The sequence below is a fragment of the Acinonyx jubatus genome, chromosome E4 (genome assembly GCF_027475565.1).
Source record: "Acinonyx jubatus isolate Ajub_Pintada_27869175 chromosome E4, VMU_Ajub_asm_v1.0, whole genome shotgun sequence".
NCBI lineage: Eukaryota > Metazoa > Chordata > Mammalia > Carnivora > Felidae > Acinonyx > Acinonyx jubatus.
In genome coordinates, this window is record NC_069395.1 from 53,020,850 (window position 1) to 53,035,532 (window position 14,683).

General features: G+C 39.9%; 1 protein-coding gene across 4 annotated transcripts in view; it reads left to right on the top strand.

The window, feature by feature from the left end:
* Positions 1–1,925: 1,925 nt before the first annotated feature.
* The window catches only part of ANKRD45 (ankyrin repeat domain 45), a 46,369-nt gene continuing 33,611 nt past the window's right edge, over positions 1,926–14,683 (top strand). Inside the window, exons 1-2 of one of the 4 annotated variants that reach the window (XM_053209196.1) lie at positions 1,926–2,112; positions 6,519–6,888. In XM_053209196.1, coding sequence (XP_053065171.1) covers positions 2,110–2,112; positions 6,519–6,888 — 373 coding nt within the window. In that variant the 5' untranslated portion in view covers positions 1,926–2,109. Of the gene's footprint in view, positions 2,113–2,162; positions 2,323–6,518; positions 6,889–14,683 lie in introns of those variants that run through there. The other 3 variants (XM_027046198.2, XM_027046199.2, XM_053209197.1) reach the window with 3 other exon arrangements.

A 14,683-nucleotide genomic window follows, 5' to 3' on the forward strand; every position in this document is an offset into this window, starting at 1 on the left:
GGACCTTCCCCAGAAGTTTCTCTGCTGAGACACCAGGGTCTGGAGGCTGTATGGGATTTTGTGACCCCTTTCTCTCAGGTACAGGGAGAGGCTACAGCCATGGTGATCCATGGTAAGTGACTCAGGACATGGAGGCCCGGGGCGAGCAGCCCCGGGCCTGGAGGCCCAGGGCGAGCAGGGGCACTACCCATTCTGTGTCTCCAATCCCTCAGACCTTCCCCGGGAGTTTCTGAGAAGAGATCCCAGGGTCTGGCAGGTGTTTGGGATTCTGTGACCCCATTCTCTCAGGTACAGGGAGTGGCATCAGCCATGGTAAGGCATCGTAAGTCACTCAAGGCTTGGAGGCCGGGGCTGGCAGCAGCTTTTTGGGATTGTGTGGCTCGCATCCTTCAGACCTATCCCGGGAGTTTCTGATCTGAGACCACAGGGTTTGTTGGCATTTTGTAATTCTAGCTTGTGTCTCCCTTGGGATTTTGTGCTCACTGCACAGCCCCTGGAGGGGCTGCTTGGGATTCTGTGTCTCCCATTTCTCGGACCATCCCCGGGAGTTTCTGAGCTGAGACCCCAGGTTCTGGAGGCTGTTTGGGATTTTGTGACCCCTTTCTCGCAGGTACAGGGAGTGGCTTCAGCCATGGTGAGCCATGGTAAGTGACTCAGGACCTGGAGGCCCGGGGCGAGCAGGGGCACTACCCATTCTGTGTCTCCAATCCCTCAGACCTTCCCCGGGAGATTCTGAGCGGAGAACCCAGGATCTGGCGGGTGTTTGGGATTCTGTGACCCCATTCTCCCAGGTACAGGGAGCGGCATCAGCCATGGTAAGTCATCGTAAGTGACTCAGGGCCTGGAGGCCGGAGCTCACAGCAGCTGTTTGGGATTGTGTGGCTCGCATCCTTCAGACCTATCCCGGGAGTTTCTGATCTGAGACTGAAAGGGCGAGCCTATGCTGGCCGAATCCATCTTGTTCTGTGTCCTCCACCTTGAGTGACTATGTCCCTGACGTGACCCCTTTCCTGGGAAAATCGCAGAAACCTCAGACCCCGCCTCCTCCCCTTGAATAACCTCCTGCTCACCCTTTCAAACTTCCTGATCAAAACACACCCAGTGACCTGTGTAACAGGACTCCGACCCTTACCCAGCCAATCGGCCGAGGTCACGACCCTTCCCCAGCCAATCGGCTGAGGCCACAGCCATTACCTCACCAACTGCCCCTAGACCCCTATAAAACCTTTGTGCTTTTGAAACTTGCTTTCTCTTCCTGGTATCTCACCGCTGCGTTGGTGCAGGTAGGGGATTGAGCTCCAGCTAGCTGGAATAAAGGCTCTTTTGCTTTTGCATCTGACTCGGCTCCCTGGTGGTCTTTGGGGATCACGAATTCTGGGCATAACAAGACAGGGTTTGTTGGCATTTTGTGATTCTAGCTTGTGTCTCCCTTGGGATTTTGTGCTCACTGCACAGCCCCTGAAGGGGCTGCTTGGGATTCTGTGTCTCCCATTTCTCGGCCCATCCCCGGGAGTTTCTGAGCTGAGACCCCAGGTTCTGGAGGCTGTTTGGGATTCTGTGACCCCTTTCTCGCAGGTACAGGGAGTGGCTTCAGCCATGGTGAACCATGGTAAGTGACTCAGGACCTGGAGGCCTGGGGCGAGCAGGGGCACTACCCATTCTGTGTCTCCAATCCCTCAGACCTTCCCCGGGAGTTTCTGAGAAGAGATCCCAGGGTCTGGCAGGTGTTTGGGATTCTGTGACCCCATTCTCTCAGGTACAGGGAGCGGCATCAGCCATGGTAAGGCATCGTAAGTGACTCAGGGCCTGGAGGCCGGGGCTCGCAGCAGCTGTTTGGGATTGTGTGGCTTGCATCCTTCAGACCTATCCCGGGAGTTTCTGATCTGAGACCACAGGGTTTGTTGGTATTTTGTGATTCTAGCTTGTGTCTCCCTTGGGATTTTGTGCTCACTGCACAGCCCCTGGAGGGGCTGCTTGGGATTCTGTGGCTCCCATTTCTCGGACCATCCCCGGGAGTTTCTGAGCTGAGACCCCAGGTTCTGGAGGCTGTTTGGGATTCTGTGACCCCTTTCTCACAGGTACAGGGAGTGGCTTCAGCCATGGTGAGCCATGGTAAGTGACTCAGGACCTGGAGGCCCGGGGCGAGCAGCCCCGGGCGAGGAGGCCCGGGGCGAGCAGGGGCACTACCCATTCTGTGTTTCCAATCCCTCAGACCTTCCCCGGGAGTTTCTGAGCAGAGAACCCAGGATCTGGCGGGTGTTTGGGATTGTGTGACCCCATTCTCTCATGTACAGGGAGCGGCTTCAGCCATGGTAAGGCATGGTAAGTGATTCAGGGCCTGGAGGCCGGGGCTCGCAGCGACTGCTTGGGATTGTGTGTCTCCCATTTCTCGGAACTTCCCAGGGAGTTTGTGAGCTGAGACACCGGGGTCTGGATGCTTTTTGGGATTCTGTGACCCCTTTCTCTCAGGTACAGTGAGCGGCTTCAGCCATGGTGAGCCATGGTGAGTGACTCAAGGCCTGGAGGCCCGGGGCGAGGAGGCCCGGGGCGAACAGCCCCCCGGGGCGAGCAGCCTGGAGGTAATAAATATCAAAATAACATACATGCAAGTATGCCCCATAATACAATGTTCCCAGGACAAAGTATCCATTACTACTGAACAATAAGTTATTTGGTTACCCTACTAATAGAAATTATATCTATATTTACATATGGAAAATTGAAAGGAGATACAAACTAATATATATAATACAAATAAAAATTATATGTACTAGGAACGCTGAGTGGCTCAGGTTAAGCATCTGACTTCCGCTCAGGTCATGATCTCTCAGTTTGTGAGTTTGAGCCCCAAGTCGGGCTCTGTGCTGACAGCTCAGAGCCTGGAGCCTGCTTTGGATTCTGTGTCTTCCACTCTCTCTGCCCCTCCCCTGCTCTCTCTCTCTTCTCTCTCTCTCTCTCTCAAAAGTAAATAAACATTAAAACATTTTTTTAAAAAATTATATATACTATATACAATATAACATATTAAATTATATATATGCATTTTGACAGGACACCTACCTCCTGGTCTAAGTTAGCTGTGCAAGCTAATGGCTGTGTGCATGCTTGCAATCCAGTGAGAAGGAATTACACTTTCCTAGAAGTTTCATACTATATCACTACTTACATCTTATGTGTACTATTTGGACATATGGCCACACCATGTTGCAAGGGAGACTGGGAAATCGTTGTATTCCAATATAAATATTGTGTTTTTTTTTAAATGTGTGATTAAAAGAATAAAGAACAGGGCTCTATTCCTAAAGAAGGGGAGATCAGATTTGGGAGAAGACAGCTGTGTCTGAGTAATGTATCAGGGGCCCATATGATAACGAGGAGCCTAGAGATGAGCAGGAAACCAAGGCAGCTCTGGAGGGGCAGACTGCAAGAACCAAAGCAGGTACCCAGGAGGATGTTTGATCAGTACACTCTTGTTGTCACTGTGTCGAATGACTAGCCTCATGTTCATATGTCCCATGTTCATATGTCCCAGAATCAAGATCCTGGTCACTTACATGTGAAAGCTAAAAAAACTGAACTCACAGAGAATAGATGGGTGGTTGCCAAAGGTGGAGTTAGGGGTCGGTGAAATGGGTAAAGGGGGTCAAAAGGTAAAAACTTACAGTTATAAGATGCATATGTTCTGGGAATGTTCTGTACAGCACAGTGACTATAGCTAACAATACTGTATTGAATTCAATACAATACTGCATTGTATTTGAAAGTTGCTAAGAGATTAAATCTTAAAAGTTTGCATCATGAGAAAAAAGTTGTGTAATTTGGTCAGGTGATAGATGTTAATTTATTTTATAATCATTTTGTATTCATTTTATGATATATACACAGATCAGATTATTATGTTGTATACCTTAAACTAATACAATGTTATATGTCAGTAAAAAATGCAGCGATCAAAAAAAACAACACTAAAAGAAGTGTCAAGATCCTGGGACTGAGCAGCTGATTGGTCGAGCCTAATTTGTGTTCTTGCCTCCAAGCTTGTGCTGCGATGGAGAGGAGGAGGGTCTTGTATCTGGCCTTCATGGTGGGACGTTAGCCTTATCTTCCACTAGAATTCTCTCAATTGGGGTTCTCTAAGAATGTGTGTGTGTGTGTGTGTGTGTGTGTGTTGGGGGTGGAGAGTTAGCTGATGAACCATTTCCACCTTTAAATTTCTTGTTATGTGAGAAAATAATCCTTTACTTTTAGAAGTTGATCTTACTATTTTTCTGTTATTTGTAACCAAAAAATTCCTAACTTCAACAGCCTACAAGTATATACATTTAGTGAAGGTAGAGATTAGTGTAGGGCTATGTGAGATAGAGATGTTATTCTGCCTCAGTAGATTTCCCTTCCTTCTGACTTCTGAATGACCAAATCTTTCCCATTTTCTATGGCCCAGCTTAAATGCCATATTCTTTACTAAATATATGAAGCCATTTATCCCATTTCCTGTGTCTTCCCCCTACCCTCCCACCATAAACATGATCCTGAATCTTGTGTTGAATTTTGCTTTTCTTCTTTTTTTAAAAAAAAATTTTTAATGTAAATTTCTGAAAGGGAGAGAGAGGGAGACACAGAATCTGAAGCAGGCTCCAGGCTCTGAGCTGTCAGCACAGAGCCTGACGCAGGGCTTGAACCCACGAACTGCAAGATCATGACCTGAGCTGAAGTCGGACACTTGATTGATGGAGCCACCCAGGTGCCCCTTGCTTTTCTTCTTTTTTAAAAACTAGTGTTGCTGAGTCTATTCACATTCCTAAAAAGTCCACTTTAATTTTAATTTCTTTGAACTTTACAAAAATAGATCTTGATACATATAGTCTTTTGGATATACTTTTTCCTACTAATATTGTGTTGCTAAGATTCACTCATATCATTGTGTGCTTCAACTATTTATTTTTGTGTGACAAATTACCCCCAGACTTGGTAGCTTAAAACAGCACACGTTCTTTATCTCCCAGTTTGTCTGACTCATGAATCAGGGCACAACTTAGCTAAATCTTTTACTTTAGTGTCTGTCATGAGGCTACAGTCAAGGTGTTGCTTGGGACCACAGTTATCTCAAAGCTGACCTGGGGCAGATCCACTTCCAAACTCTATCAATGATTGTTGTCAGAGTTAAGTTCCTCATGGGCTAATGGATTCAGGACTTCCATTCCTTACTGGCTGTTGGCCAGAGGTTGCCCTCTGTTCCTTGAGAGGTGGCCCTGCCCATCATACTATGTGAGAAGAGCCAGGGAGAGAATACCAACAAGACCTAAGTCACAGTCTGTTATAACTAAATTATGGAAATAACATCCCATCACTGTTGCTGTATTCTCATTAGAAGAGAGTTGCTATATCCAGCCTGCATTCAAAGGGAGGGAATTACACAAGGGTATGAATACCAGGAGGCAGGGTGAGGGTCATTGGGAGCCGTGTTATAAGCTGACCACATGGTATCACCCTAATTTATTCATTTAACTACTATATATTATTTTGTGTGAATATGCCACAGTTTATGCTCCTGTTTGTGGGCTTTTTTTTTCCTGCCTGGGATTTTTGTTGTTTTGAACAGTGATGCTACAAGCATTCTTTTTTTTTTTTTTTAATATTTTAAAAAAATGTTTATTTATTTATTTGGAGAGAGAGCGGGGGAGAGAGAGTGCTAGCAGGGGAGGGGCAGAGAGAGAGGGAGTGAGAATCTTAAGCAGGCTTCATACCGTTAGCATGGAGCCGGACTTGGGGCTCAGTCTCCTGAACTGTGAGATCATGACCTGAGCCAAAATCAGGAGTATGATGCCTAACCAACTGAGCCACCCAGGTGCCCCTACAAACATTCTTATACATATGAAGAGGACTGTGCTACTGTTCTCTGAATCATTACCAATTTAATATGTGTTCTGCCAGAAGGAACACTAAGAATTCCATGATTAATTGTACCTGGAATTAATCTCATCCCTTCTGAACTACCATAGCATACTTCATGTCTTATGATACTTAACACTTGTTACCTTTTATCACACTTATTTTGTGCATGTGATATTTTCTCCTTTGAAATAGTCACTGAGGCCAGGAAATAAATTTGATTCTTCTTTGTAATTTACTCAGTGCCTACATAGCACGCAGTATATTAGTAAGCTTTCAGTAAGCATTACTGAGTGAATAATTCTGTCAGTGTCAGTACCTAACATTTAAAGTTTTAATCTGGCTCCGATAATCTCACTATATTTCTCACTTTTCCCCAACATGGACCCTTGTTTAGGCAGGTGAGTCTCTTTAACATTCTTTTCAATTTCTCTTTCAATCTTTTCCTAATGAATCTAGCCCACATTGATCTGTTTCTTCTTCTGTTCCTGTTGAATTTACTGTTATAATTATTTTCAGCCAGTTAAGTATTTTCATCCTATCTGTATTATCAGCTGACTAATGGAATAAACAAATACTGATTTGTTTGAGAGATTTCTATTACTTTTTTTTTTTTTTTTTTGCCTCAGGTAATTTTGGAGTTAATGGAGCCAGACGGACCTCCAGAGTCAGAGAGTTCAGAAAGATCAATATTTTTCTCACAGCAAGAAGAAGAAGATGATGAAGAAGAAGGTGATGATGAAGGAGAAGCAAAAGAACCAGAAGAAACAGGCACCCTTAATCCTGTCTTACAACCTGCCCTCACAGGGGATGTAGAAGGTTTGCAGAAGATTTTTGAGGATCCTGAGAACCTTCATCATGAACAGGCCATGCAGCTACTCTTGGAAGAAGACATCATTGGGAGAAATTTGTTGTATGCAGCTTGCATGGCTGGGCAAAGTGATGTGATTAGAGCTTTGGCAAAATATGGTGTGAATCTGAATGAAAAAACCACCAGAGGTATTTTGTCTTTTTTCTCTCATCAGTATTACTTATGACTACCTAAAGATGCTATGTACTATATTTAAAGTTGGATGAATTTGCTATGCCTGCTTATATTTTACATATATTATATACATATGCATATATATGAAAATGTGGGTATCTGTGTACATGATGATATAGCTCAGTAGATAAGTACGTAGACTTCACTCATGATTAGCAGTGTGACTTGGGCAAGTTACCTAATGTTTCGGTGCTTCTGTTTCCTCATCTGCAAAATGGGGATAATGATTGTATTTTCCTTGTAGGATGCTGTGTGGATTAAAAAAGACAGTAAATATAAATATCTTATCACTGTAATTGGCACATGCTAAGTTGATATATAATAAGAGCTTAATAATATTATCACTCCTTTGAAGATTTTTTAGTTTTGTAGTCATGATCTAATTATCTCTTTTTATTCAGCCACCTTTTTTTTTCAGGTTGCAAATATGTTCATTGAAGAAAATTAAAAATAACAATAACTTCCAGAAAATAGGGAATATGCACTTAAAAACATTTTAAAATATTTTTTAATGTTTATTTATTTTGAGAGAGAGAGAGAGAAACAGAGAGAGACAGTATCAACAGGAGAGGGGCAGAGATAGGGAGTCACAGAATCTGAAGCAAGTTCCAGGCCCTGAACTGTCAGCACAGAGCCTGATGAGGGGCTCAAATTCATGAACTGCAAGATCATGACCTGAGCTGAAGTCGGATGCTTAACCAACTGAGCCACCAGGTGCCCCCACCAAGAATTTTTCTTAAGTATTTATTTTTGAGAGACAGAGTGAGAGGAGGAGGGACAGAGAGAGAGGGAGACACAGAATCCAAAGCAGGCTCCAGGCTTTGAGCTGTCAGCACAAAGCCTGAGGCGGGGCTTGAACTCACAAACCTTGAGATCATAACCTGAGCCAAAGTCGGATGCTTAACTGACTGAGCCACCCAGGCACCCCAGGAATATGTATTTTCTTAATGCTCCCATGGAACATTTTAAAAAATTGATCACAATTAAGTCCATAAAGGAAGTCTCAACAAATATCAAAGAATCTAGAGCATATGTCTTTGTTCTCTAAACATAATTAAATAAGGTTAGAAAGCAGTAACAAAAAGAGAACTGAAAATCCCCTATAATTTGGAAAACAGAAGCACTCTTTATATGTTGGTCGTAGAAGATACACTAGAAATTATGAAATATTTAGGTGACAAGAGGATCACTCCATGTCAGAACCTGTGGAATAAAACTAAAATTTAAATTCTAGCTTAATACATATAATAGAATATAAGAAACATTGAAAATCATAAGCAAGGCATTTAACTCAAGGAGTTAGAAAAAAAGAACAACTGAGTAATCCAAAGAAAGTAGAAGAGTAGGAAAAAAGTAGAAGTAATGATATTGAAAATAAAGAAACAATAGAGAGGATCAACAAAACCAAAATCTGCTTGGGAATGCAAACTGGTGCAGCCACTCTGGAAAACAGTATGGAGGTTCCTCAAAAAATTAAAAATAGAACTACCCTATGACCCACCAATTGCACTACTAGGTATTTATCCAAGGGATACAGGTGTGCTGTTTCAAAGGGACACATGTACCCCAATGTTTATAGCAGTACTATCAGCAATAGCTAAAGTATGGAAAGAGCCCAAATGTCCACTGACTGATCAATGGATAAAGAAGATTGTATATATGTATATATATAGTGGAGTATTACTTGGCAATCAAAAAGAATGAAATCTTGCCATTTGCAACTACGTGGATGGAACTAGAGTGTATTATGCTAAGTGAAATTACTCAGAGAAAGACAAATATCATATGACTTCACTCATATGAGGACTTTAAGACACAAAACAGATGAACATAAGGGAAGGGAAGCAAAAATAATATGAAAACAAGGAGGGGGACAAAACATAAGAGACTCTTAAATATAGAGAACAAACAGAGGGTTGTTGGAGGGTTGTGGGAGGGGGGATGGGCTAAATGGGCAAGGGGCTTAAGGAATCTACTCCTGAAATCATTATTGCACCATGTGCTAACTAACTTGGATGTAAATTATAAAAAATAAATAAACTGTAGAAAGTAAACAACAGCAACAACAAAAATCCCAAATCTGCTTTCAACACAGTTGAAAAACCTTTGATAATATTGGGTGATTTTTGATATTTGATAATATCAGAGAGATCGAGAGCATAAATAATATTTGGAATTTTTAAAAATAGAGCATTCACAAAGGAAAAGCTAAGACTTCAAAAATCATTAGAAAATATTATAAATAACTATGACAATACATTTGGAAACTTGGATGAAATAGACAATTTTCTTACAAAGTGTAAATTACCAAAATTAATTCAAGAAAAAAATAGAAATCTTGACTAGATCAATGGTTATTTTGAAAAAAAAAATGAGTAAGTAATAAAAATAGGCCTCCTTTCTCCACCCCCACCTTACTCTAGGCTCAGATATTTTAAAAGGTAAGGTTTATTGCACTTTTAGGGAATAGGTAATCTCTAGCTTATACAATGTTCAGAGAATATAAAGAGTTGGAAAACTGCTTAATTTATTTTATGAGAGATAGAACTTTTATAGCAAAACTAGTTAAGGAGAGTAGTAGAAAGAATAATTATAGGCCAATTTCATTTAATAACAAAGATTCAAACATCTTAAAATATTAACAAATTGAATCTAAGATTGTGTATTCAAAATGTATTGTAGTAGGTTGGATTTATCCCATTAATGCAAGGTTGATTTTAACATTAGACAAAATATTAGTGTAATTCACTACATTAAAAGACTAAATGAACAAAATTGCACAATCATTTCAATAGATGTAGAAGAGTCTTTTTGAAAACAATGTTGCATTCATTCATCATGAAAGCTCTTAGGGAAATAGAAGAAACCTTCCTTAAAGCTCTCTATCAAAAACCTGAAGCAAGGTTACCTGATATTGAATCTTTAGAAACATTCATTAAATCAGAAACAAGACTATGATATTCACTATCATGGCTTTTATTTGTCATTATAGTGGCAGTCCTAGCTAGTACAGTAAGACAAGAAAAATAAATAAGAGACCTAACACTGTACTGTACTGGAGCTGGCTTTAACCTGCTCTTGCAAGCTGATTGTTAAAATTTCAGGGGGTTTGTAATTCATTGACATCGCATTGGTAGCTTGAAGTTGGCCATGTTAGGAGTATATATATATCATGGAAATTGCTAATGGTACAAATCAAGGATTTCTTCCCAGAGAACTAGTTGGTAAATATTTACCAGTAGACTACTGAATATAAGGATCTGAGTGGAAGAAATGAAACTCCCTCCAAGGGAGTGTACTATTAGTACTAATAGAATTTAATTTAGCAAGAATGTGAACATAAGACCAATATCCCAGATCAGTAGCTTTCTATAAACCATCAATGATCAGAGACTGTAATAAAAATACAAATCTTATTCACAGCAAAACTGTACAGAGATTAGGAATAAATCTGATAAAAGAATTGTAAGATATTTATGGCAAAAACTTCAAACTTTATTGAATTACATCAAAGAATACCCAAATTAAATATATGTTTTAGACAGTGAGATTAAATATCATAAAGAGGCAATTTCTTCCAAATTAACTTATCAATCTAATTAATATCACATTAAGGTTTTTAAAAAATACAAACTGAGAAGCTGACCCTAAATTTCAGTGGGGAAATGATGAGCTATTTAATATGTGGAGAACAGTGGTTATTCATCTGGAAAAAAGTTAAATTAGATCCTACGTTGTACTGTGCACAAAAATCAATTACAGTTTCATGCAAGATATGAATGTGAAAAGAGAAAACTTCAAACTTTGTGAAACATAGAGGAGGATTCTTGAGATATCACTCAGTATCTTAAAATAAGACATGAAAACAAAGCTATTAAAGGAAAAATATATATATAAACATACATGTGTATATATATATATATATATATATGGTTTTTAAAATGTTTATTTATTTTAAGAGTTTATTTATTTTGAGTGAAAGACAGAGCAGAGAAAGGGGCAGAGAGAGAGGATCCCAAGAGATAGGAACAAACAATTCATGGAAGAGAAATGTTCATGGCCAATAGGTATATAAAAATGTCCTCAAATTCACTATTAAAATGCAAATTTCAACAATGAGCTACCGCTACTGGTAGCTTGATAAAAATGTTAATATCTGACAGCATTGAGTACTGGGGAAGGTAGGGGAAGTGGGAATTCTTTTACTCTGCTGGAAGGAGTGTAAATTGTATAACCACTTTGAAGAACATTTATATAAAGTTGCAAATAGATGTACCCTATGATCTAGAATCCCATTTCTAGATATATATCTTTGAGAAAATCTCACACATCTCACAAGGAAACATGTACGAAGATGATTATTCAAGTACAGTAGTTTCCTCTTATCCCTGGGGCATACATTCTAAGACCCTGGTGGCTATTTAAAACTGCAGATAGTACCAAACCCTATATATACTATGTTTTTTTTCTATACATATATATTCTATGATAAAGTTTAACTTGTAAACTAGGCACAGTATGAGATTAATAATAACTAATAATAAAATAGAAAAATTATACTATAATAAAAGTTATGTAAATGTGTCTCAAAATACCTTATTGTACTGCACTCACCCTTCTTGTGATGATATGAGATGATAAAATGCCTACATGATGAGATGAAGTGAATGACGTAGGCATTGTGACATAGCAATAGGATGCTATTGACCTTCTGATGGTACATTGGAAGGAGGATCATCTGCTTCCAGACCGCTGTTGGCTGCAGGTGCCCAGAACTGTGAAAAGTGAAATTGCGGATAAGGGGGGACCACAGATAGTTCCTGACTTAATGATGGCTTGTCTTACAATTTTTCAACTTTACGATGGTGTGAAACTGATACACATTCAGTACAAACCACACTTTGAATTTTGATCTTTCCTCAGTCTAGCAATAAGCAGTGTGATACTTTTGTGATCCTGGCAGCAACCTGCAGCTCCCAGTCAGCCATATGCTCATGAGGGAAATAACCAATACTTATAGCCATTCTCTGCCCATACAACCATTCTCTTCTTTCTTTTGTCCTTTCCTTCCTTCCCTTCCCTTCCCTTCCCTTTTTCTTTCTTTCTTTCACTTTCAAACAGTTTTATTTTAAAAGGTAAAACTTAACACATGGTTTTATTTTATTTGTTATTTATTTATTTACTGTACATCCAAGTACATCCAAGTTAGTTGGTATATAATGCAATAATGATTTCAGGAGTAGAATCCAGTGACTCATCCCCTACATATAACACCCAGTGCTCATCCCAAGTGTCCTCTTTAATGCCTCTTGCCCATTTAGCCCCTCCCCCGACCCAAAACTCCTCCAGTGACCTTGAGTTTGTTCTCTGTGTTTGAGTCTCTTATGTTTTGTCCCCTCTCTGTTTTTCTATTATTTTTGCTTCCCTTCCCTTATGTTCATCTGTTTTTTATCCTAAATTCCACCTATGAGTGAGGTCATATGATATTTTCTTTCTCTGACCAATTTCGCTTAGCATAATACACTCTAGTTCCATCCATGTTGTTGCAAATGGCAAGATTTCATTCTTTTTCATTTCCAAGTAATACTCCATTGCGCGCGCGCGCGCGTGTGTGTGTGTGTGTGTGTGTATACCACATCTTTATCCATTCAGTCAATGATGGACGTTTGAGCTCTTCCCATGCTTTGGCTATTGTCGATTGTGCTGCTGTAAACATTGGGGTGCATGTGCCCCTTTGAAACAGCACATCTGCATCCTTTGGATAAATACCTAGTAGTGCAATTGCTGGGTCGTAGGGTATTTCTATTTTTAATTTTTGAGGAACTTCCATACTGTTTTCCAGAGTGGCTGCACCAGTTTGTGTTCCACCAGCAGTGCAAAAGGGCTCTTCGGCATCCTTACCAACATCTGCCGTTGCTTGAGTTACTAATTTTAGCCATTCTGACTGGTGTGAGGTGGTATCTCATTGTGGTTTTGATTTGTATTTCCCTGATGATGAGTGATATTGAGCATTTTTCCATGTGTCTGTTAGCCATCTGGATGTCTTTTTTTTGGAAAAGTGTCTATTCATGTCTTTTGCCCATTTCTTCACTGGATTATTTGTGTTTTGAGTATTGAGTTTGGTAAGTTCTTTATAGATTTTGGGTACTAACCCTTTATCTGATATGTTATTGGCAAATATCTTCTCCCATTCCATTGGTTGCCTTTTAGTTTTGCTGATTTCATACATTGTTTTAAAACATGAGCATTCACAAGTTATCAGACAGATTCATACAAAGCTGTTTACAGTGATAATGAGAGAGGAACATTTACCAATGTAAAATGTCACAGAATCAAATCACACTTGGATCTTCAGTGGTTCAGCTGCTTTACCCCACACAATAAAATATGGTCAGTGTTAAGATACAATTCCTCTTTTGCATATTCTCTTCCTAATCAAGGGCCTGTTTATTACCATCATCCCACACAGTAGGAAAGCTGGCCACGGAGGCAGTTTCACAGTGGTTATCCTGGTCTTTGGCGATCATTATGTAGCCATCCATGCCCTAGTCTATACCCCAGCTGTTCTTGACAATCCAGGATTTATTGTTACCCGATTTTGCTCCTTCAAAACCATGGCCAACCACTGGAATATCATGTCCAGGTCTTCATTGCTGCAGTTTGGATCATAATAAATGCTTTGTTCATAGAACTGCAAAGTATCCAGGCTTGCATCTATACCAACAGAGATGGGCCCCACAGTTGCCTCTGTGATCATAAGTTTGTTCTCCCTCCTAAGGATGTCCCAGAAGCTACTTATGTTTTCTTTTAAGTTTTTACTTAAATTCCAGTTAGTTTACATACAGTATAATATTAGTTTCATGTATAAAATATAGCAATTCAACACTTCCATACATCATTCATCTCAGCAAGTGCACTCCTTGATCCCCATAACCCATTCCCCCTGCAACCTCCCCTCTGGTAACCATCAGTTTGTTCTCTATAGTTAAGAGTCTCTTTCTTGGTTTGCCTCCCTCTCTCTCTTTCTCTCCCCTTTGTTAGTTTGTTTTGTTTTTTAAATTTCACATATGAGTGATAGCATATGGTATTTATCTTTTTCTGATTAACTTATTTCACTTAGTGTAATACTCCCTAACTCCATCCATGTCATTGCAAATGGCAAGATTTCATTCTTTTTGATGGCTGAGTAATATTCCATTGTATGTATGTATGTATGTATGTATGTATGTATGTATGTATATGTACATACATACATGACACATCTTTATTCATCAGTGAACACTTGGGCTGTTTCCATAGTCTGGCTATTGTAGATAATGCTACTATAAACATTGGGGTGCATGTATCACTTTGAATTGGTATTTTAGTATTTTTTTGATAAATACCTACTAGTGCAATTGCTGGATCCTCAGTTAGTACTATTTTTAACTTTTTGAAGAACCTCCATACTGTTTTCCAGAGTGGCTGCACTAGTTGGCATTTCCACCAACGATGCAAGAGGTTTCCTCTTTCTCCACATCCTCACCAACACCTGTTGTTTCTTGAGTGGTTGATTTTAGCCATTCTGATGGGTGTGAGGTTATATCTCGTTGTAGTTTTGATTTTTGTTTCCCTGATGATGAGTGATATGGAGCATCTTTTCAGGTATCCGTATGTCTTCTTTGGAAAAGTGTCTATCCATTTCTTTTGCCCATTTTTAAATTGGATTATTCATCTTTTGAATGTTGAGTTTTATAAGTTCTTTATATA